The sequence below is a fragment of the Lepidochelys kempii genome, chromosome 16 (assembly GCF_965140265.1).
Source record: "Lepidochelys kempii isolate rLepKem1 chromosome 16, rLepKem1.hap2, whole genome shotgun sequence".
NCBI classification, from domain to species: domain Eukaryota; kingdom Metazoa; phylum Chordata; order Testudines; family Cheloniidae; genus Lepidochelys; species Lepidochelys kempii.
The window spans coordinates 29,145,205-29,169,941 of NC_133271.1; the positions used below are offsets into that span (position 1 = coordinate 29,145,205).

At 42.9% G+C, this 24,737-nt stretch overlaps 1 protein-coding gene across 16 annotated transcripts in view; it reads left to right on the plus strand.

Moving 5' to 3' along the window:
* The window catches only part of RALGPS1 (Ral GEF with PH domain and SH3 binding motif 1), a 399,374-nt gene that overhangs the window by 103,430 nt on the left and 271,207 nt on the right, over positions 1–24,737 (plus strand). For 11 of the 16 annotated variants that reach the window (XR_012155323.1, XM_073315016.1, XM_073315014.1 and 8 more), the window contains 2 exons: positions 6,708–6,797; positions 9,990–10,082. Coding sequence is in view for 13 of the 16 variants with exons in the window: in XM_073315016.1 (XP_073171117.1) it covers positions 6,708–6,797; positions 9,990–10,082 (183 nt within the window). In the remaining 3 variants the exon portion in view is untranslated. Of the gene's footprint in view, positions 1–6,707; positions 6,798–6,850; positions 8,463–9,989; positions 10,083–22,267; positions 22,369–24,737 lie in introns of those variants that run through there. The other 5 variants (XM_073315027.1, XM_073315037.1, XM_073315031.1 and 2 more) reach the window with 4 other exon arrangements.

Consider the following 24,737-nt stretch of genomic DNA (forward strand, 5'->3'; position numbering starts at 1 on the left):
AGTACCCATCATAGCACTACTGTAAGCCACAATGAAAAAGGTTCAAATTTCAGAGGTGCAAACTATCAGGCCCTCAATCCTCCACGTCACAGCCTTCCATCTTGAAATACCAATTTTGATGCCTTGTTTGAGGCCCTGAGAGACCACTCCCTATGACTAAGGCTGCGAGTTTGTCACAGAGGTAATGGAAGTCAGGGATTCTGTGACTTTCCGTGACTTCTGCAGCAGCTGGTGCTGCTGACTGCAGGGCCGCTGCTGTGGCAGTCTTGGGCCACTGACCCCTCCCCCTCCCGCAGCAGCAGGAATTTGAGTGTGAGAGGGGTCTCAGGGCTTGGGGTTGGGGTGCGGAAGGGGGTGAGGGCTCTAGGTGGCGCTTACCTTGGTGGGGGGGCTCCCCAGACGCGGTGGCATCCCCAGCTCCTAGGCAGAGCAGGCACACCACCCCCACCACCCCCATGGTTCCTGGCCAATGGGAGCTGCAAAGCCGGCACTTGGGGTGGAGGCAGCATGCAGAGCTGCTTTGCTATGCCTCTGCCTAGGAGCAGAGGGAGGGGGATGTTGCTGCTTCTGGGGAGGCGTGGAGCCAGGTAGGGAGCCTGCCAGCCCTGGCAAACCTCTCAACCCCAGCACCAGTGGGGGGTCCCAGGCTGCACGCCGGCCCCCTTAGGACTAGTGGTGCCCCCCCAGGCAACCCCCCCCAGCACCCTCAACGCCTCCCGGGCCACCACCCATGTCCCCTCCCCATGACATTATTTCTCACTACAGATGCATCCCTCATAGGTTGAGGTGCACATCTCAGCAACCTCACAACTCAGGGCAAATGGTCATCCATGGAGGCACCTCTCCACATCAACCTCCTCAAACTCAGAGCAGTCAGGATTGTTTGCATTCACTTTCTTCCACTGATCAGAGGTACACACACAAAGTTGATAGCAGACAACATTGCATGCATGTACTACATAAATTGTCAGGGCGGCACCCTGTGTGCGGAAATGGTAAAGCTATGGAACTGGTGCATTTGCCACAATGTTCTAATATCAGCATCCTACCTAACGGGAGAGCAGAACAGAGCAGCGGACACTCTGAGTGGCAAAGTGGGAAATGAACCCAACAGTGTGCCACAACATATTCTATCAATGAGAGACACTGATGATAGACTTGTTTGCTGCATATCTGAACAAGTGCCCATGCTATTGCTCCAGGGCCACCTTGGACAGCACTGATTAGGTGGCATTCTTCTTCTTCCATGAGACAAGGGCCTTCTATATGCCTTTTTTCCATTCCCTCTGCTGTTGAAAGTCCTGTTAAAAATAAAAAGAGAAAAAGTAAATGTCATACTAATTGATCCCACCTGGCCGAGATAAATGTCATATCCGTACCTGTCACAGCTTGCAAGATGTCCACTGATTCCTCTTCAACTCACTCCTTACCTCCTCTCACAGAACAAAGGGCACATTCTCCATCCCAACCTGCATATATTCTGTCTCAAGGCTTGTCTCCTTCATGGTTCTAACACATAGAGAGTTCCTGCTCCTTGGAGGTACAGGAAGTGTTACTACACAGTAGAAATGGGCTACCCATTGTACTTACCTGCAAAAGTGGACTAAATTTCATGTTTGGTTAATTTCCTGACAAATTACCCCACCATTTTCTACCCTTCCCATGGTGTTGGGCTACATAGTTGTTCTCAAGAGGTCGGGCCTATCCCTCAGTTCACTCAACATACACCCGGTGACCATAGCAACTTTCCATCAACTAGTAAAGGGATACTCAGTTTTCTCCCACCCAGTTACAAAAAGATTCCTTAAGGGCATAGTGAACCTCTCTCCCCAACCCAGACATCCCATTCCAACATGGGACCTATATCTGGTTTTAAAGAGCCTCACTAGTTTTCTCTTTTACCTATGGCCATTTGCTCGCTCACATATCTGTCAATGAAGACAGCATTTCTGGTAGCCTTCACTTTGGCAAGGAGAATAGGAGAAATAGTGGCGCTAATAAAGCACCCCCCTTTTACAATATTCTTTAAATCAAGGTTACTCTTTGGCCCCACCCAAAGTTCATCCCCAAGGGGACCTCATCTTTTCACATAAACCAGTTGATTCACCTCTCAAACTCTTACCCTAAGCCTCACCGTGATAACAGGGAGGCCATACTGCACACACTAGACATTAGGAGAGCCCTGGCCTTTTACCTGGATAGGACGAAGGCCTTTAGGAAATCTCCTAAGCTTTTCCTTTCCATTACGGAAAGGTCTAAAGGCTCAGTGATATCAGCCCAGAGGCACTCCAAATGGGTCTTGAACTGTATTAAGCACTGCTATCATGTTTGCATTGTGGTACCTCCATCTGTAATCTGCACGTAGTCCACGAAGTTGGTTTTTTCCTCTGTCACCTTCCTCAAGAATGTCCCTATCTCGGAAATCTGCAGAGCTGAGATTTGGGCGTCTGTTCATACGTTCGCAGAACACTATGCAATTACTGGAGACTCTGCTTCATTTTCAGCTCCACAGTACTGTCATCCATAACAGACTTGATGCCGAAGCACCACCCTTCCATTGAGGATACTGCTCGGGAATCACCTACAGTGGAGCACCCATAGGGACACTACTCGAAGAAGAAGAGAAAGTTACTCACCTTTTGCAGTAACGATGATTCTTCGAGATGTGTGTCCCTATGGGTGCTCTGCAACCCGCTCTCCTCCCCTCTACTTCAGAGTTCTTGATAGGGACTCCGCGGTAGAGAAGGAACAGAGGGTGGTTTGCCCATGCAGCGCTAATTAGCCTTGAGACAGAGGACGGGGCAGGGTGTGGAGGGAAGAGTGCATGTGCTGGCTGAACGGACACTGCTACCAAAGATCTCCAAGCAGAAATGCAGGGAGGAATGGAGCATCCACAGGGACAGACGTCTCCAAGAACCATTGTTACTGCACAAGGTGAGTAACTTTCTCTTCTTGAAGTGATTTGCATTGTTTATTGGACTGTTAAAACATGTTTAAAGAGCATCAAACAACGAGAGACTTCGTATAAATTAAATGAACTTCAAACTGGACATTTCAACAGCTAACAGAATGTTGCTGGAGAAACTGCAATTTGAGCAAGCATAATTGCGAAGTTGGCCAAGGGATGCACCACAAAGAGGCCCTGAAAAGTGACTTGTGGCTCACCAGAGCAAACTATCCGATGTTCAAGTAATGTCCCAAGATGGTTGTACCAACAGCTATGCCCTAACCTGCCTTACACAAACTAGTGTGACAAGATGTGTGTCAAGATGTGTGGCAGAAAGAAACTAGAAGGTTCCAGCCCCACTTCCAAGAACTAAAAAGGTGATGCTTCATTTCCTGATTGCATGGTGAGAGGAGGCCAGCTCTCATTGCGGTAGGACCTTTCGAATTTTTGGCAGAGTATGGGTTGCCATCTGATTTGGTCCATGCCAGCACTTCCAAAAAGAGATAACAAGTTATCCCAACAGAGATGGGATAAAATGGTCTTTTTCTGTTAGCACATTGTTTCTGAAAAGCTGAACACAACTGGAAGGGAGAAGACTGAGGTGCTGGGCTGACCACCTGGGAGTCCTGCTGTTGATATCAAGTTCATATCTCAGGCACATTTAACTGTCTCTTTCTATTTTCAGTAATTCAGGTTGCCTGTTAGTACACCGAGAAAAAACTATAATTCATAGAATCAAAGAATATCAGGGTTGGACGGGACCTCTGGAGGTCATCTAGTCCAACCCCCTGCTCAAAGCAGGACCAATCCCCAGTTAAATCATCCCAGCCAGGGCTTGTCAAGCCTGACCTTAAAAACCTCTAAGGAAGGAGTTTCTACCACCTCCCTAGGTAACACATTCCAGTGTTTCACCACCCTCCTAGTGAAAAAGTTTTTCCTAATATCCAACCTAAACCTCCCCCACTGCAACTTGAGACCATTACTCCTTGTCCCGTCATCTTCTACCACTGAGAATACTCTAGAACCATCCTCTTTGGAACCACCTCTCAGGTAGTTGAAAGCAGCTATCAAATCCCCCCTCATTCTTCTCTTCTGCAGGCTAAACAATCCCAGTTCCCTCAGCCTCTCCTCATAAGTCATGTGTTCCAGATCCCTAATCATTTTTGTTGCCCTTCGCTGGACTCTCTCCAATTTTTCCATATCCTTCTTGTAGTGTGGGGCCCAAAACTGGACACAGTACTCCAGATGAGGCCTCACCAACGTCGACTAGAGGGGAATGATCACGTCCCTCGATCTGCTGGCTATGCCCCTACTTATACATCCCAAAATGCCATTGGCCTTCTTGGCAACAAGGGCACACTGTTGACTCACATCAATTGTCTCCATCCTTCACGCCACCTGTATTTGCAGTGTAAACTCTGCTATGAACAATAACTAAAATGAAAGCTGATGACTCAGCAAAGATCTGGTGATAAGTAACACAGTGTGATAACCCAAATCAGTCAAATGACCATTTTCTGAAACTGGTAACTAATTAGTAAGGAAGTGTACCTGCTTGTGTCTGTACTTTAAAGATGGTCAGAGTTAGTGTGTCTCCTTGTTTTGTAACAGGTTCAAATCAAAGTTGTAAAATGATCTGAAACTCAACAAGTTACTGTTGTTAACTAAGATTGTTGAACACTGTGTATATTTACCATAGTTAATCGCTTCATAGTGCCTTTCAAATTTTAGGTGCACACAGTCATAAAACAGACTAAGCGTACAAGCTTCTTGAACTGCACTCATAAGAACATAAGAATGGCCATACTGGGTCAGACCAAAGGTCCACCTAGCCCAGTATCCTGTCTTCTGACAATGGCCAATGCCAGGTGCCCCAGAGGGAATGAACAGAACAGATAATCATCAAGTGATCCATTCCCTATTGCTCATTCCCAGCTTCTGGCAAACGGAGGCGAAGGACACCATTCCTGCCCATCCAGGCTAATAGCCATTGATGGACCTATCCTCCATGAATTAATGTAATTCTTTTTTGAACCCTGTTATGGTCTTGGCCTTCACAACATCCTCTGACAAGGAGTTCCACAGGTTGACTATACATTGTGTGAAGAAATACTTCCTTTTATTTGTTTTAAACCTGCTTCCTATTAATTCCATTTGGTGACCCCTAGTTCTTGTGTTATGAGAAGTAGTAAACAACACTTCCTTATCTACTTTCTCTACACCAGTCATGATTTTATAGACCTCTATCATATCTCCTCTTAGCCTTTTTTTTTTCCAAGCTGAAAAGTCCCAGTCTTATTAATCTCTCCTCATACGGAAGCTGTTCCATATCCCTAATATTTTTTTTTGCCCTTTTCTCAATCTTTTTCAATTCCAATATATCTTTTTTTGAGATGAGGGAACCACATCTGCACACAGTATTCAAGATGTGGGCATACCATGGATTTATTTAGAGGCAACATTATATTTTCTGTCCTATTATCTATCCCTTTCTTAATGATTCCCAGCATTCTGTTCTTTTTTTTGACGGCTGTTGTACATTGAATGGGTGTTTTCAGAAAACTATCCACAATGTCTCCAAGATCTCTTTCTTGAGTGGTAACAGTTCATTTAGACCCCATCATATATGTATAGTTGGGATTATGCTTTCCAATATACATTACTTTGCATTTATCAACATTAAATTTCATCTGCCACTTTGTTGCCCAGTCACCCAGTTTTGAGAGATCCTTTTGTAGCTCTTCGCAGTCTGCCTGGGTTTTAACTATCTTTAGTAATTTTTTGTCATCTGCAAATTTTGCCACCTCACTGTTTACCCCTTTTTCCAGATCATTTATGAATATGTTGAATAGGACTTGTCCCAGAACAGACTCCTGGGGGACACCACTGTTTACCTCTCCATTCTGAAAACTGACCATTTATACCTACCCTTTGTTTCCTATCTTTTAATCAGTTACCAATCCATCAGAGCCCCTTCTCTCTTATCCCATGGCAGCTTACTTTGCATAAAAGCCTTTGGTGAGAGACCTTGTAAAATGACTTTCTAAAAATCTAAGTACACTATATCTACTGGATCCCCACTCAGTCTGTATAGTCTGTCATAAATGTAGAAGTTCATGTTAAAGGAGTGTGGGGAAGTAGGTTAAAAGGGTTGACTACTATAGATCCACTGGGAAGGAGACCTGGGTGAACTGGCATGTATTTAATTAACCAAATTGTCTTGCACTTTAACTTTGTATGGGGGGGGGGGGGCGGAGTTTTCGTTTTACATTTTGCTTTTGTTTTTTCTTTCTCCTCTGTTTGGAGGGACTCATAATCAAAAATCTAAATAAAGTCACCTTTCCTATATAGTGATTGAATATAGGTGTTGTTTTCTGTAGTGGTTGTGTGATTTGATTCTGAAAATCTGAATGATTATATTGACCAGTTTTCTAGTTTGTTAGCCAAATCCTAGTCCACTACTGTTTTTGTTGTCTTATATCCTGTTCTATCAGTTATTCAGGATATTTAATTGCACTTTATAAAACTAAATTAATCTCTCAAGTCCTTTTGTTTAGTTAAGCCATTGAAATTAAAGAAAGGTGGTGTGGGTAATGAGTTCAGCAGTTGTTTGTCTAATACCACGTCTTTCTTACAAGACTTGTATCTTTCCTGCTCCTAACCTGCATTTTCTTTAGAGAATTGAGACAGTTTATAGATGTTTAATATAATAAAGGTGGGGCTTTTTGCGTTAAATTCAGATGTATACGTTTCTTTATAGGTCAGTTTCTGGGTTGTACGAGAAATTTTAACAGCACAGACGTTAAAAATAAGGGCAGAAATATTGAGCCATTTTGTGAAAATAGCTAAGGTAAGTGTGCATTATTATTATTATTATTATTATTATTCAAAATATTCTTTTTTTGTCTGTTTCTCCACTCATATCAACTGTCTCTTTAGACCACTGAAGAATAAAATTCTTGATAGCACAGCTCCTGCTATCCCATTAAGTACTTGGTCATTGTGATACACAATGTGACCACCACAGACTGATCTGCTTGTACATAGCTAGGTACAATGGGCAGTGAGCTTTTTTAACTGGCTTCTGCTACAAATATTCTAGTTTAGCGTGTTTACAAGTTTAAAGGTGATTCATCTTCCTGCTATTATGCTGTTGAGCTGCGTTGGAGCCATGGCCAACATAATTACCAAAACAAATTTTTGTTGCTAGCATTAGAGCTGGTTGGAAAAAAATCATTTCCTCACTGAAAATTTTGACCAAAAAATTGTTTTCATCAACATTTTCCACAGAAAATTTAGAATTGATGACAAAACATTGAAAGCCAAAATATTGTGGCTAAAAACTGGAATATTTCTATTTTGACACGCTGTCATAGAGCCTAATGAAGGTGGAATTCTGAGGCCTGATCCTCCCATTCTCTGCTATAGGTAGGTCTCACAGTTAGACGACAGTTTTTGTGATGCACCACAGTGTCACCTTTCGGGACTTGTTTACATGCAGATTACTGCACAATAATCCAGATGTGAATTTGCACCAGTTTGCTGCTCAGTAATGTGCTGCATGGATACTGCTACTGTGCATTGAAAGTTCTGGAGTGCAGTTTGTCTTAATACACTTTCAAGTAGTCTAGTAGTAAGCTAAGCCATGCTCCACGAGTTTCAGGACACTTTAGCTGTGTCCATCTGGACTCAACTGCGTGGCAAGCAGATGTGCTCTAGATTCATACTCTGGCTTTCTGTGCCGTAACTTCCCATGTAGACAAAGCCCTTGGTGAGGGGAGCTGTGCATCATGGGAAGATGTAGTCCTAATAGGGATTCAGGTCACAGAGGACAACTGGAGCATTAGGCATGTGATGGGGTGAGCTCCCCACACTAGGCCTGCAAGAACTGGGCTGGGTCAGGTGGGTCCAGTCAGCTAATTAGGCTGCTTTAGGCTGAAGGCAGCTGGTTGGAAAGAGGCTCACTTGTGCAGGAACATGCAGGGCCTATAAAGCCAGGTAGCAGGCTACAGACTGGGCTGCTGAGAAAGGGCAGTCCATCCCTGGGAAAAGGGAGGAGTGTTTGGGGGCAGCTGGGAAAAGCTGCAGGAAGGCAGGCAGCAGTCTTTCCTTGGGAAGTGGGAGGAGGGTTCTTGGAGTTGGTACACCCAAGAAAGAAGGGGTACCAGGTGTTGTAGGAAGTAGTCCAAGGGAGGAGCAGTGAGGGCAGAAAGAGGAAACCCAGAATTGCTGAGCTGAGGGTCTCTGGACTGGAACCTGGACAAGAGGGCAGGCCTGTGTTCCCCTACCAGCCACGGAGGGCGTAGTACTGGTGCAGACTGCCTAGGACTGAACCTCATAAGTAGGAACACGGAGTGACCTAGCTGGAGGGCTAAGTCAGGAAGAGGATGCTGTGAGTCCTGGAGCAAGTGGAGCTGCAGACTAGAGTCAGAGTGACAGCATGCAAGCCGCGGACAAGGGTGTCGGCCATGAGAGCTAATCCCCAGAGTGACTAGGAGGAGGCACCAGCACAGCGGTGAGTGGAGCACCCTATGACGAGGCATATGAGTTACAACTTCCCTGAGGCACCCTGGCAGCATTTCAGAAATGAAGCATTTTGGTTTTTGTTTCTTTCCTCGCCAGTGCAGCTGGAGGAGCCAGTTCTACTATCTTGTGCTAGAGTTTGTGCCCCTTGGTTTTCTGTGTCCTTCTCTGTTGCCCCCCCCCCCCGCCCCTGCTTCCAGCCTACCAGGGAGGAGCAGCGGCCTCCTTTCCCATCCCTCTCTCCCCTTTTGTTTCCCTCCCTGCATTTTTGTAATTCTGTGATGATGGTCTGGCTGCTGTAATATCATTTTAGTGCACTACCCATATATATTAGGAGTTGTATATAAAATAATTATTTCTCTTACCTGACCTGAGAAACAAATGGATATTACTTAGTTTTTTAACACCTTAAGTACTGTTATCCACAGCTAATACTGGAAGTAAGAATGAGTGTACAGCCTCTTAAAATCTTTTTACAAATGAGTTATGTGAAAGTATTTCCCATTTTTCTTTGCTGCAGGCATTGTGTTGTAGGAAACCTTTTTTTATATAACACAGTGTTGCTTCTGCTCCTTCATGCAGCACATAGTCAAACCATGGAACACGTTGCCAGGGGATGTTGTGAAGGCCAAAAGTATAACTGGGTTCAAACAGAATTAGATAAGTTCGTGGAGGACAGGTCCATCAATGGCTATTAGACAAGATGGTCAAGGATGCAATCCCATGTTCTGGGTGTCCCTAAACCTCTGACTGCCAGAAGCCGGGACTGGATGATAGGGGATGGATAACTTGATAATTGCCCTGTTCTGTTTATACCCTCTGAAGCTTCCAGCACTGGCCACTGTCAGAAGATAGGATACTGGGTTAGATGGACCATTGATCTGACCCATATGGCCAGTTTTATGTTCAGATGTTCTCAGTTGTTTTGTTGATTTTTACAGCAAGAAGTCTGCTGAAGAGAACTGTGACCACAGGCTGGGTTTTTAAACATGTTGGGAGGGGGGGAAGCATTGTCTTTTTAAAAAAAAGATTACAACATTATTTTAACAAAAAGTCACTTTATTAATTCTAGACTACTTCATTCAACATCTTCGGTAACCATAGGAGGCCAAAGTTGAATCTTTTGGCCCAATTAAACATATATGTTTCCAGAACTATAGTATCATATGGTTAGAACTTGTTTTCAACAATAACACCAGAGTTACACTTAAAAAATATTTAATTTTTTCCACTTCCAAAGAGAGAACCTTGCAAAACCCAAATTAGTTTCGTGAACATAGGAGGTACATCTAAGTGAGCTTTCACTTTGCAATGAGTTCAGGGCAAGCCTGGAATATCTGTAACATTTTTAAAGTGTAAAATGTCACCCAGATTAATAGAATTTCCCAAATTAGACACCATTTAGTACCCCTTGCTTTTGTTTTGAAGAATTGCACCTCTAGTTTGATTGTATTCAGTGTGATGGCTCTAAACAGCCATGAGAAAAGGTTAAATAATTTTTCCTTTGGTGTTGTTGCAGAAACTTCTAGACCTGAACAACCTTCATTCCATCATGGCTGTGGTATCAGCATTGCAAAGCGCACCTATTTTCAGGCTGACGAAAACCTGGGCTGTAAGTTAACTTGTCTTTATTTCAAATCTTCTCCCTTTTGTTATGGTGTATATTAATCCTGTGCTTTGTTGTCTAAACATCACTCGATTGCTGAGTTAGAGCTGAAGGAAGGAAGGAAATTTACCTTTAGAAGTGATTTTGTGTGTGCACAGAGGTGACGGTAAGCCAGCATGCCCCGGTGTGGGGTACTGGCAAGAGCTGGTGCGCCGTCCCGGGATGGACTGGCTTCCCCAGGCGCAATTTAAAGGGCCTGCAGCTCCCAGCAGCAGCTGGAGCCCCCGGCCCTTTAAATTGCTGCCGGAGCCCTGGGGTAGCGGCGGCGGGGCTGGGGCGGCGATTTAAAGGGCCTGAGGCGGTAGCGACGGCCGAGCCCTGGGCCCTTTAAATCGTCCCTGGAGCCCCGCCGCTGCTTCCCCAGGGCTCCGGCAGGTTCCGGGGACAATTTAAAGGGCCCGGCGCAGTAGTGGCAGCCAGAGCCCCATCCCCGGAGCCCTGCTGCTGGAGCCCTGGGGAAGTGGCGGTGGGGCTCCAGGGACAATTTAAAGGGCCCAGGGCTCTGGCAGCTGCTACCATCCAGGGCCCTTTAAACCGCTGCCAGAGCGCCCGGCTGCCACTGTTACCCCGGGGGCAGGGAGGGAGGCACTTGCTGGTACAGGGTGGCCCGGGGCTGGCTCTGACCTCCCCCAGCCCCGCCCTTTCTGCCTGCGGTCCTGCCCCTTCTGGGGGCCAGAGCCGGCCCCAGCCCAGCCCCATACCGGTAAGTCCCTATACTTACTTTCACCCCTGTGTATGTGTGAACGAGAAATCTATAGTTTTATGGCAGTTAGTACAAACCATTGCGTTACACGTTTAACTAAAGCATAAGCTTAACTTGTTTGCGTTACTGTTATTTCCTTTCCCTGATTCGTTTGTCTCATTCATATGTTGTGCCATGTAATAACCTAGACTGTGAGCTCTTTGAGGCAATGACTTGTTTTTTGACTATATGCCTGTACAACATCTAGCATATTAGGGTCCTTACTTCTGGTTGGGGTCTCTACATATTATTGCAGTACAAATAATAATTAATAATAAAAAGCTTTCTTAGGTAAGTAGTTCTATCAAGATATCAAGCAGGACTTTGTTCTTTTAAAAAGTCTTTCGAGCAATTTTTGTCAAAGTCCAGGTTAACAGACCAAAACATTTCCGTACTTTAGGCAAGTCAAGCTTTCCCTTCAGTTCATTGTTTGTGTGTGTGTATATAGACAACATATACTATAATCCAAACTGTTTCTGGTGCTGAAAATCTTTATGAAAAGACACCTCCCCTCTTGTTCCATCTTACACACCCATGACTTACTGTGATGTTTTGGGGATCACCCAGACCAGTAAGGGGTTCTGTCACCACCTGCCCTATAACTTTGGGTGCCGAAATGGTATGCAGCTATGGCTTAGAGCTCTAACAATGGTAGCCAGTCCACAAACATAAAGGTCTGACCCTGGCTTCCACCAGCCTACTTATGCCTTGCAGGCTTGACGCCAGAGCCCTTCCAATCTTGAGTCTTCCCAAATCTGTCCAAACCAAGTTCTCAACTACCAGACACTCAGACTTTTCCCCTCTTGGTTAATCACCCTCGAAGACATGAAACCTGCCTCCACTTACCAGTTCACTTTGGGACATACACTCCACACAGTTTTCACAACAGAGACTGCTTAGGGTAAAAGTAAACAAACTGTTTATTTACAAAAACACAAAAAAATCACAGATTCAAAGATGGAGTAGCAAGGGAAAGTGAACACATACAAGTTACAAAGGAAAAAAACATGAAGATGCAATATCAGGCTTTACAGTTCTAAGTTAGATACATTCCCTTTTCTAATACAAGTTACCTATTGCCTTTGAACAGTTTTCCAGTATACCCTCCGGCATAAAGTAGATCAAGCAATCACAGCCAGTCCCCCACTTTTGAGACTTTCCCTCAGTTCTGGATAAAAACTTGCTCCTCAGCCAGTTCTTTTAAAACTGTTGGATGCAAGTTATTGGGACTTGCTGATCTGAAAATGTTTAAATGTAGTAGCTTTTATCCAGAAACGTTAGTGGAATGGAAAGAGTAGTGTCATCACCATCTGATGAGGCTGCATCATCTGTTTTTCCCAAATACAGAACAGAAATATTTATTGAACATTTCTGCCTCTTCCGCATTTTTATTGATAATGCTACCATTTCTATCTATTAATGGACCAATACCATGGAATTGTAGAATCATAGGACTGGAAGGGACCTCAAGAGGTCAGCTAGTCCAGTCTCCTGCACTCATTGCAGGACTAAGTATTATCTAGACCATCCCTGACAGGTGTTTGTCTAACCTGTTTTTAAAAATCTCCAATGATGGAGATTCCACAACCTCCCTAGGCAGTTTATTCCAGTACTTAACCACACTGACAGTTAGGAAGTTTTTTCTAATGTCCATCCTAAATCTCCCTTGCTGCAATTTAAGCCCATTGCTTCTTGTCCTGTCCACAGAGGTTAAGAAGAACAATTTTTCTCCCTCCTCTTTGTAACAACCTTTTATGTACTTGAAAACTGTTATGTCCCCTCTCAGTCTTCTCTTCCCCAGACTAAACAAACCCAGTTTTTTCAATCTTCCCACATGGGTCATGTTTTCTAGACCTTGAATGATTTTTGTTGCTCTTCTCTGGACTTTCTCCACATCTTTCCTGAAATGTGGCACCCAGAACTGGACAGAATACCCCAGCTGAGGCCTAATCAGCCCAGAGTAGAGTGGAAGAGTTTCTTCTCATGTCTTGCTTACAGCACTCTTGCTAATACATCCCAGAATGATGTTCGCTTTTTTTTTTTTTTGCAACAGTGTTACATTGTTGACTCATATTAGGTTGTGGTCCACTGTGACACTCAGATCCATTTCCGCAGTACTCCTTCCTAGGCCGTCATTTCCCTTTTTGTATGTGTGCAACTGATTGTTCCTTCCTAAGTGGAGTACTTTGCATTTGTCCTTATTGAATTTCATCCTATTTACTTCAGACCATTTCTCCAGTTTGTCCAGATCATTTTGAATTATAATCCTATCCTCCAAATGACTTGCAACCCCTCCCAGCTTGGTATCATCCGCAAACTTTGTAAGTGTACTCTCTATGCCATTATCTAAATCATTGATGAAGATGTTGAGGAGAACTGGACCCAGAACTGATCCCTATGGGACCCCACTCGTTATGCCCTCTCAGCATGACTCTGAGCCACTGATAACTACTCTTTAGGAATGGTTTACAACCAGTTATGCACCCATCTTATAGTAGCTCCATGTAGGTTGCATTTCCCTAGTTTGTTTATGAGAAGGTCATGCGAGACAGTATCAAAAGCTTTACTAAAGTCAAGATATACCACGTCTACCACTTCCTCTCTATCCACAAGGCTTGTTACCCTGTCAAAGAAAGCTATCAAGTTGGTTTGACACGATTTGTTCTTGACAAATCCATGCTGACTGTTACTTATCACCTTACTATCTTCTAGATGTTTGCCAATTGATTGCTTTATTATTTGCTCCATTCTCTTTCTGGGTACAGAAGTTAAGCTGACTGGTCTGTAATTCCCCAGGTTGTCCTTATTTCCTTTTTTATAGATTGGCACTATATTTGCCCTTTTCTGGTTTTCTGGAATCTCTCCCATGACTTTTCAAAGATAATCAGCTAATGGCTCAGATATCTCCTCAGTCAGCTCTTTGAGTATTCTAGAATGCATTTCATCAGGCCCTGGTGACTTGAAGACATCTAATTTGTCTAAGAACTTTTTAACTTTTTCTTTCCCTATTTTAGCCTCTTTTGGTCCTACCTCATATTCACTGACATTAACTATGTTACATGTCCAATCACCACCAACCTTCTTGGTGAAAACCGAAACAAAAGTCATTAACCACATTTCCGCATTTTCTGTTATTATTTCTCCCCCCCCCCTCATTGAGCAATGGGCCTCCCTTATCCTTGGTCTTCCTCTTGCTTCTAATGTATTTGTAGAATGTTTTCTTGTTACCCTTTATGTCTCCAGCTAGTTTGATCTCGCTTTGTGCCTTGGCCTTTCTAATTTTGTCCCTGCATACTTGTGTTATTTGTTTATATTCATCCTTTGTAATTTGATCTAGTTTCCACTTGTTGTAGGACTCTTTTTTTGAGTTTCAGATCATTGAAGATCTCCTGGTTAAGCCATACTAGTCTCTTGTCATATTTCCTATCTTTCCTACACGGTGTGATATTTTGCTCTTGTGCCCTTTAATAATGTCTCTTTGAAAAACTGCCAACTGTCTTCATTTGTTTTTCCCCTTAGACTTACTTCCCATGGGATCTTACCTAGCAACTCCTTGAATTTGCTAAAGTCTGCCTTGAAATCCATTGTTTTTATTTTGCTGTTCTCCCTCCTACCATTCTTTAAAATCATGAACTCTGCCATTTCATGATCACTTTCATGCAAGCTGCCTTCCACTTTCAAAATCTCAACCAGTTCCTCCCTATTTGTCAAAATCAAATCTAGAACAGCTTCTCCCCTAGTAGCTTTCTTCACCTTCTGAAATAAAAAATGGTCTCCAGTACATTCCAAGAACTTGTTGGATAATCGGTGCCCTGCTATGTTATTTTCCCAATAGATGTCTGGGTAGTTGAAGTCCCCCATCACCACCAAGTCCTGGGCTTTGGATGATTTTGTTAGTTGTTATAAAAAAGCCTCATCCACCTCTTCTTTCTGGTTAGGTGGTTTGTAGTAAACCCCTACCATGACATCACCCTTGTTTTTTACCCCTTTTATCCTTATCCAGAGTCTTTCAGCTAGTCTGTCTACTATTCCCATCTCAACCTCAGTCCAAGTGTATATATTTTTAATATATAAGGCAATGCCTCCTCCCTTTTTCCCCTGCCTGTCCTTCCTGAGCAAGTTGTACCCTTTTATACCAATATTCCAGTCATGTGTATTATTCCACCAGTCTGTGATGCCAACTATATCATAGTTCTGTTTATTTACTAGCATTTCAAGTTCTTCCTGCTTATTCCCCATACTTCTTGCATTAGTATACAGACATCGAAGATACTGATTTGATTTCCCCCCCAGTTCTGTCTTGTCTCTCCCTTATCCTTGCTATAACAGCCCATGCTTCCCCCAAATTCCAAACTTTCTCTCAGGTCTCCATTGTCAGGATTTTTTTTGTTCCTAATATATTTTAAAAACTTACTATTATCGTTAAGTCTGCTGGCCACAGTTTCCTCCTTTGCTCTTCATATCTGGTATCCTATTATCATATCACATGAAATCATATAATATCATATATTTTAGTTACTGTAGGCATTTCAATTTACTTTGCCAGATTTTCAAATAAAATTTTATTTGTAAAGAAAATTCCCATCTTTCCTCTTGGACTGAAAATCTTCCTTGTTACTGCAGAAATAAAGATAGTGGAAGCTGAGGAAATAAATGGAACCTTTGCAAATTTTGGAAATATGCTTGGTTAATAAAGTCTTGTAATTATCTTTGAAAGAGTTACAGCACTAGTAAGGGCAGGCCAAGCTTCTCTCCCATGCCCCCAACCAATATGCCACCACGTAAGGGGCGTGCTGTTTCCATGCTTATGGAACTCACCCTTCTACTGAGACTGCGAATAAGAGTCCCAAGTGTTAGAGTTTCAGAGTAGCAGGCGTGTTAGTCTGTATCTGTAAAAAGAAAAGGAGGACTTGTGGCACCTTAGAGACTAACCAATTTATTTGAGCAGAAGCGTTCGTGAGCTACAGCTCGATGAAGTGAGCTGTAGCTCACAAAAGCTTATGCTCAAATAAATTTGTTAGTCTCTAAGGTGCCACAAGTCCTCCTTTTCTTTAAGTGTTAGAGTGTGTGTTGTGGATAACTGCCTACTGGCAATTAGACTGTGACAAAATCCTCATTTCATACAGCCTACTGAAGGAATCTTGATTTGTAAATCACCTTAGCTGACCCTAATATGAGAGAAGGATGTCTTTGTGTCTCATTACCCAAATCACATCTCTGTCATGTGATTTTCATATAATATGATGAGAAACACAAATCTATATGCATTAATTCTGCATTGTCTTGTAAAATGTTTCTATTTCAGCATAGAAGTTCTGCTGTGACCACCACTCAGTAGATGCTTTGATTCATGATATTTTAGCATTCAATCTCAATGCTACAATACTATGAAACAAAAGGTCTATACAAATTTTCAATAGACGCCTTTGGCTGGACTCCCAGACAATGCAAAATTCTGTGGGCAGACCTGTTGTTTATACTAAGGAAGATCAGTACAATACTCCAGTTTTCTTTTAAATTATAGTGGCTTCCCATTAGGGAATGAATTCATTACAGAATGTACGTAATAACTTTTATTGGCCCTTTACTATTCAATCCCTTCAGTCCTCTTAATTTGCTGTTAGTTTATACACAACAACCAAGTCATCTCTCAGTTGAAGTGCTCACTTGTACACAAAACTGTATGGTAGAATGTTTCATATTCCTTATCCTTTTAACATTTTATCCCAGTTTATGTTTGAAGAGGTACATTACTTGCTCACTTTGTTCTCTAATGAAAAGTTTTATTTTCAGACTCTGTTTTCTGATGAGACTGTCGAGGTTTTAATAATATATCTTATTGCGATTGTGATTTTTTTTTGCATCATGATATTATTTGGAAATAAACATTTTAATTAGAGTGCAAAATATTGGGAGGAGGAAGAATGGGGTCATCATCAAGGTATATATCCTTTTCTGAGTTATAATTTGTAACTTAAGGGTCTACTCTGTTTTAAGACTCTCAGAACTTGGTGCTCCTGATTGTAACTCCTTTTGTTTCGATACACCTCTGTTACTTTAGGAGATTTTTGGTCTGCTCCAACTTCAAATATTTATCCTGGTTCCTTTATTTCCTAAAAATACTAACCTATACCATTGGTTATTTAAAAAAAAAAAATCAGAATCTCACACTACCCACATTTTAGGGCTTTCACCAGTGTGTCTTATTCTGCTTTTTCTGTGATGGATTTGCAATTTGAGTTTCAATGGAGAATCGATTTCAGTCTTCCCACCAAACACAAACACCACAAATTTGAAGATGATACAAAATTATTCTAGATAGTTAAATCCAAAGATGACTCTGAAGAGTTACAAAAGGATCTCATAAAACTGGGTGATTGGCCAACAAAATGGCAGATTAAATTCAATGTTAAGTGTAAAATGCACATTGGAAAACATAATCCCAACTACCCACACAACGAGATGGGGTCTAAATTAGCTGGTAAACACTCAAGAAAGAGATCTTGTAGTCATCATGGATAGTTCACTGAAAACATCTTGTTGGTGTGTAGCAGCAGACAAAAACCTCCAATGATGGAGATTCCACAACATCCCCAGGCAATTTATTCTAGTGCTTAACTACCCTGACAGGAAGCTTTTCATAATGTCCGCCATAAACCTCCCTTGCTGCAATTTAAGCCCATTGTTTCTTGTCCTCTCCCCAGAGGTTAACGAGAACAATTTTTGGCCCTCCTTCTTGTAACAACCTTTTATGTATTTGAAAACTGTTATGTTCTCCTCAGTCTTCTCTTCTCCAGACAAACAAATGCAGTTTTTTCAGTCTTTCCTCATAGGTCATGTTTTCTAGACCTTTAATTATTTTTGTTGCTCTCCTGTGGACTTTCTCCAGTTTGTCCACATTTTCCCTGAAATATGGTGCCCAGAGTCCAGAGGTGTATATATATATGTCAGTATATAAATCCCACACCTTGAATACTGTATGCTGTTCTGGTCACCCCATCTCAAAAAATATATATGTGATGGGATATTTACCCCACACCGACCCTGAAGGCATACGGGGGCTCAGGAGGGGGCAGTTAAGTTTCACAGTTGCACCTGACGGAAGGCCCATGGTTTTATAAGTATTAATTGCTCATGTAACTTAGCAGGGCTTCAGCCATGGGGGCGGGCAAAGGGGAGGAGGGAGGTTGGGGCTGCAGCCGCAGGATGGGAGCGGGGTTCAGGGCTCCGGGCAGGCAGGGGAGACTCAGGGCTTTAGCTAAGAGGAAAGAGCCAGTTTCAGCCCCAGTGCTCCCCCTGTAGCTAAAGCCCCAAGGCCCAACATGTGCTGCGCCCCACTCCCCAGCTGAAACGGGGAGTGGAACCATGGGGAATCCTGAGCTCCAGCATCCCCCACAGGGCTGAAGCCTTGAACGGAGCTGCAGGGCTGAAGTCGTGAGCCCTGGTGTTCCCTGGAGGCAGAAGTCCTGAGCCCCATACCTGGAGCCCTACAGCCCCAACTCCCCACCCCATGGCTGAAGTCCGTAACCTCTTGTCCAGCATTATGGGACATTTCAGAGTTACAGACAACCTCCGTTCCAGAGGTGTCCATAACTCTGAGGTTCTACTGTAAGTTTGTTCCATCAGTGGCTGTTAGCCAAGATGATCAGGGACACAACCCCAAGCTCTGGGTGTCCCTAAACCTGTGACTGACTGCCAGAAACTGAGACTGGATGATTTTGGATGGATCACTTGATAATTGTGCTGTTCGGTTTATTCCCGCTAAAGCATCTTGTACTGGCCACTGTCGGAAGACAGGATACTGGGCTAAATGGACCATTGGTCTCGCACAGTATGGCCATTCTTATGTTGTTATGTTTTTGTTGTATTATTGTACAGCCGCCAGGCAAGGAGAGCAGGAGAAAGTTGCTGTATTAAAAATATTGTTTCTTTTTGGGTTCTCTGCCATTCACCCTAGATTTTTTTTTTTTTTTTTACTCCTAACAGAAGCTGTGACTCTGTTAAATATATTTACAGATTCAGTTTTTTCCTTTTTCCTTTAATTTACAGTCAGATCTGGAGGTCAGGGAATTAGTGAACTCTAGCAGAACATCCAAATGAAGAAACATACAAAGCTGCTCAAGATAAAACATTGTTGGTTTTGAGCTCCAGTGAAAAATTAGGGAGCCAAGTGAAAATAGAACCTGTTTGAATTAGTAGTTTAAAACATGTTGTATGAAAAGAGGAACTGTACTTAAAAACAAAAAACAGATTACTTACCCAAAGGACCATGTTCCTATGGAATAAAAGATGTGGTTACATTTTGCTGCTTTGTATGTAATTATTTTGTGTTACATTCATAGTTAGTGATTTGTTCTTTCCTATATGCAAAAGTTTGGAAGTGTTCAAAACACAATAATGTCAGTGAAAATCTCTCTGAGTTCTCTTAATTATATTGTTTATATAAGAGTTAATCTAGAAAACAGAATGGGAAGTGCTGGCTGTGTGTTGTACACAGTATGTATGTGCTATGTATGCCCAGTGCCCAGAAATCTTTATATGTCGTCCAAAGTATTCTATCAGATCTCAAATGCTTTTATTTGTATAATGGAGTACAAACTAGACCTCAATAGGGACCAAGATGGAATACTGTCTGTGTATTTAAATTGGAACTGTGAACTGCATGTAGTTCTCATTTTGAAATTAATACGAGTTCTCCCTTTTATTTTAATGGGCATTGGGTTGGGCTCAGAGTGATTGATTCCTATGCTGATTCCATTGAAGTCGATCGCAGAATTCCCATTAACGTCAGAGGTACAAGATTGGCCCTTAGCATGTTAACCATTCAGCACTGGACACTTGGGTTCAAATTCTGCTTTCAGTTGTAGGCAAATATTTGGTCTCATGAGTGCACATTACAAAACCCCTACACAAATTGGCACAAATCAGCATCACTGACAGTTTCTGCTGAAAGAGAATCAAGACCATTTGTATCTGAGATGTACTGGCAGAGATGGGCATGAGCCACTTGCAAAGTTCCTGCCCATCTAAGCCTACCAGAAGCCAATGCTATTAGTCTCTCATGTTTAAGAAATAGAAACTTGCACAGAAAATGTGAATAAAATAATACCCTTGTAAAAAGGAGTGAAAAACAAAGAATACTTTCATTAATTTTTCTTTAAAGTTTAACTTAAGTTTCATCATATTCAACTGCCAAATTGAGGATTAAATTGTCTGGACATCTAAACACATGTGTTTTCCTGTGGCTGTTTGCTACTAGCCCTGTTTATACCAAAAACAAGGGGTGTGTGTGTGAGAGAGAGAATTGGGAGCTGCCTTGGCTTCATTAATCCTTTATATCCACTTTATGAGTCACTAAGTGTTTTTCAGTGCCGGAAAAAATATTGAAAGCTCCACCCACATCTTGCCATAGGAATTAAAATGGCAGTGTTGGGTTTTACTGCTGTGCTGTGGAGTATGTTAAAAAGAATTAAGTAAAAAAAGCATGTCTTGAATTGATTTAACATGGTCACTAATATCTGCTTTCCTAGCAGTGATCAAGTTTTAATGTATTCACAGGGCAGTGCCCTATAAGATTTCCTGAAGAGCTGGTGTGAAGTGAGCTGAAAACACAACATTAAACATCATTTGTGATGTGACAGCTGAGATGTATTCGCAATCTGTTCTGCATCCTCGTCACTTGATACATTTAGATTTATAAAACTATACAACATGGGGCCTGATCCTGCAACATTTGTGCACATTGATTTCAATGGGACTGCTCTTGTGAATAAAATTTGCTTGCACAAATAACTGTTTACAGGATCAACTCTTAAGTATGATCAAATTCTCTGCAGTTAAACATGACATGATAGTGATCTGCTAATAGTTTTCTTAGACATGCATGCCATGATGGTCCCCAGAGAAGAGCTTTGAGTGAACATAATAGAAAAGAAAGGAAGAGGTGTAGCATGCCTAACAATTCAAGTAGGAAATGTGGTGAGCTGTGATCGTCTGCTGCACAGTGTGACAGTTTTGAAAGCCAGCTAGGGCTCTCAAATCTTTGCAGCTCTTCACAGCCCTCTTGGGACAGCAGTCACTGTTTGATAGAGTCAAGGATTTACTTATAGCAAGCCTTGGCAGCACACTCCATAGGTAAAGTTGAAAACAGTTTCCATTATAAATCTGTTTCCACACTTAAAACTTTCCAAAACATAACTTTTAGTTAAATTTTCCAGGGTTGGTCTCTGCCAAGAGGTGATTTTTTTTTCCCCAAGTTTCAGCAAAATCCTGTCAGCCTTGTTTGGGTTATGAGAGTGGAAAAGAAACTTCCAACTGTTTAAAAACAAAAATTCTAAGCACAATTTTTAAAGCAGGGCTGCAGCAAAAAGAGCTGAAGTTGAAACTGTTAGCTTGGCATGGACATAAACTTTATTGACAACTAATACTTTTGCATAATTTGGAAAAATATAGCAGCTCCCAGCCCCACTGCCATGCGGGGCTGGGAGCTGCAGGGGGGGAGCTGCGGGTGGGGGGCCCTACCAGCGGCAGAGGCTGGGGAGCAGCGGGGGGCCCCCCAGTCGCAGCCACTGAGCAGCTCCGGCGTGCCTCTGCCACTGCTGTCATGACTGGGAGCTGCAGGGAGAGAGCTGGCTGCTTGCGGCAGCTGAGTCACTGCAGGGGGGGCCCTGCCAGCGGCGGCGGCCGGGCAGCTCAGGGGTTATCACCAGCGGTGGCAGCTGGTCAGTTGTGCGGGGTCCTGCCACCTGCAGCTGCTGGGCCCCGAATGCCACCCACGTAGGCTGGTCAGCTGCGGGGCCCCCCAGTGTCATGGAGGTCACTGGAAATCACTGATTCCCTGACTTCCGTGACATAATCTTAGTCTTAATCATAGTCAGTATTCTTGCAGCACCTTTTTGAGAGAGCTCCTAAAGTTTCCTTGCCTTTGGCTCAGTGCTCTGACTGTTACCTCTTTCTTTGGTCTCCTCTGGAGGGTAGATTACAGTTTCCTTTTCTCTGGAGCACCGATCTGTGTTTGTCAATGCTGTAACAACCACTAAATCCAATCCAGGTGTCTTGAATAAAGCAGAGCTTATTTAGAATAAACAAAATTGCGAACAAAATAAAAGTTAAGAATAATATGACTATCAATCTAGTTAGAGAGAGAGTGCAGCAAGTTTAGCTAACTAGATTTGGCTTAGTCACAACCTATTGCTTAAGCAACAGGAACATTTTACAAGACAAACTTCTGCTACCGTATTTTTTCCTACTCTCTCTCATTTATAATAGTAATGCTTGAGGCTCACCTGTGAAATTGTGTACACTGAATATTGTAGTAAGAAATATAAATAAATTCCTTTAAAAAACATTAAAATGCTAATTTGATTGTTTATTTCTTTCCCAGCTGCAAGTGATGTATGCTGACCATACCCTGTTTTAGCAACAAGTGTTCCCCATCGTCTTTAGCTAGCAGCCTGGAAGATGAAAATAGATTCTGGAGTACTCTTTATTGTAAAGGAGAAGAACACATTTTCTTTATATTTATGGCTCTCTTTTTCTTTAATATAAAATTCTTTGTGTGGTATCATTGCAAAGGAAAATTATGCTAGGTGGAAGATGATAGTTGAATAAAATGTTAGAATAACAATTCTTCTTTGAGTGCTTGCATATGTCCATTCCACTTTAGGTGTCTGTGCTCCAGTGTACTTAAGCCAGAGAACTTTTTCCCAGAGTGGTACCCATCAGGGTGGTACATGTGCCCTCTGCATGTTCGTGCTGCTACATGAGAGTATAAAGGGGTAGCGCTTCTCCGACCCCCCTCAATTTCTCCTGCTGTCTGTGGTCAGTAGTTGGAGCAAGCATGCGAGTTTCTCACTTTCCCTTTGTACCTTAGAAAACTCTAAATGTTTTTAATGTAAATATTTAGTAAAAAAGTTTTTTCTAGTTCTAGTTAAAGTACTTGTTATAAGTTTCCGTTCAGCTTATCATTCCTTGTTTCCATTGATCTTTGTTTCGGTACTAGGGTATGCCAAGCCTCCAGGCTTCAGGTGTTCTGAATGAATGAAATAAGTCAGTGCCAGTCAGCAATCACCACTGCAGCTGCTTGAAGTTTCTGGGTGAGGGATCTGTTAGGAATAAGTGCCCTACTTGCAGAGGGGTTAAGACTCATACTAAAAAGCGGAGGGAAGTTGCAGCTTCAGCATAGTCTCGTGGAGGCTGCTTTGCATTTGATGTGTGAGGATTCAGATTCGGTGCCATCCTAGAGTGCACCACTGGACTTAGTAGCTTCTCTGTGCCAAAGTGATAGAGAGAGAAGGCACAATTTTCTGTCCCCGGTGCCTTGTAAGCACCAGAAGAAGTTCAGTACATCAGCTGCTTCCAACCAGAAGAAGTCATCGCCTTTGAAGTCTAGATCCCAATCAGACTCTCTACAAGCAGATAGGTACCAAGGTGGGAGCAACCGTGGCAGGGTGGTCTCTGGTACTGCACTCTAGAAATGTTCAGTTTTTGACTCTGGCACCTCATAGGGCAGTGTTGAAATTGACTCTATTGCTGGACCTTCTGCGCTGGTTTTTATATCACAGACTACCTGATCGGTATGGACAACACCTGAGTTGTATGGGACAGAAGAGACCTTCTGTGCCTGTTGGTACTGGACTCTCCTCTGTTGCAGTAGGAATCTGTACCTTCTGCAGTGGCATGTGCCACCTCTGTCAACTACTTTAGTACTGGTATATCCGATACCACTGGCAGTGGACTCTGTCACACCGTGCCAAGTGTACAGTACCTTCCCCAGGGAAATCCTGAATGCTTTTGTCAGTACCATCCTTGGTGACTTTGGTCCCATTCCCATTTGCCTGCCTCTCCACACCGTGCCACCTTGGCACTCCAATGTTGATTCATCATCTAATTCAGAGGTGGATTCCTACCGATCTGAGTCCTACTTCAGAAAGGCCCAAGTATCTCCATGATCCTTGGTACACAGACCCAGCTCTGATTACCATGACTACTGTGCCGTGAAGTTAGGCTCCAGATGCAGCAATGCCTTTCTGGAACCTGGGGGGAGTTTCCCCAGACTCTAGGGCCTCTTCTTCTTGGCAGTAGGTCTCAATATCACTATTGAGACACCATTTTCCTCCCAGTTTTAACCTCAGTACCCCGTAACCAGTACAGATTGTCCATCCAACTCTTATTCATCCTATTATGGTGACTTCTGTACCACTGGAGCAGATAGACATGTCAGTGCCACTGCTTAACGCCTCTTCATCACCCAAGGAGGCTATTGTATCAGTCATCTGCAGTCTCTGATGTCTACAAGACATACAAAGAGGGTTGCTACCTCTCTAGGTATCTAGTGCTGGTTCAAGATAACTCTCACAAGCTCATGGATATCTTGCATTCATCAGGCGCTGCTGAGGTGGCCCTGCTTATTAATGATATGATTTAGGAGCCAACCAAAATCCATTGGCAGACCTCCCTCTTCTTTATTATGGCTAAATGTACAGAAAAAAGGTATCAAGTATCTTTACAGTTACAGGAATTTTTTTTATTTTCCCTTGGAGCATTAGTGGTGTCAGTTGTGAATGGGCCATGCTCAGGGTGTCCCTAAACCTCTGACTGCTACAAGCTGGGACTGGATGAAAGGGGATGGATCACTCAATGAATTGCCCTGTTCTGTTCAGTCCTTCTGAAAGCATCTGGCACCAGACACTGTCGGAAGGTAGGATCCTGGGCTAGATGGGCCACTGGGCTGACTCAGTATAGCCATTCTTACATTCTTATGAATGAGAAGTCAAGACAAGGATGGATTAAATCTACTCCCAAAGATAAGGATGCAAAAAAACCTGTAATTCTTTTGGAGAAAAGTTTATTCTTCTTTG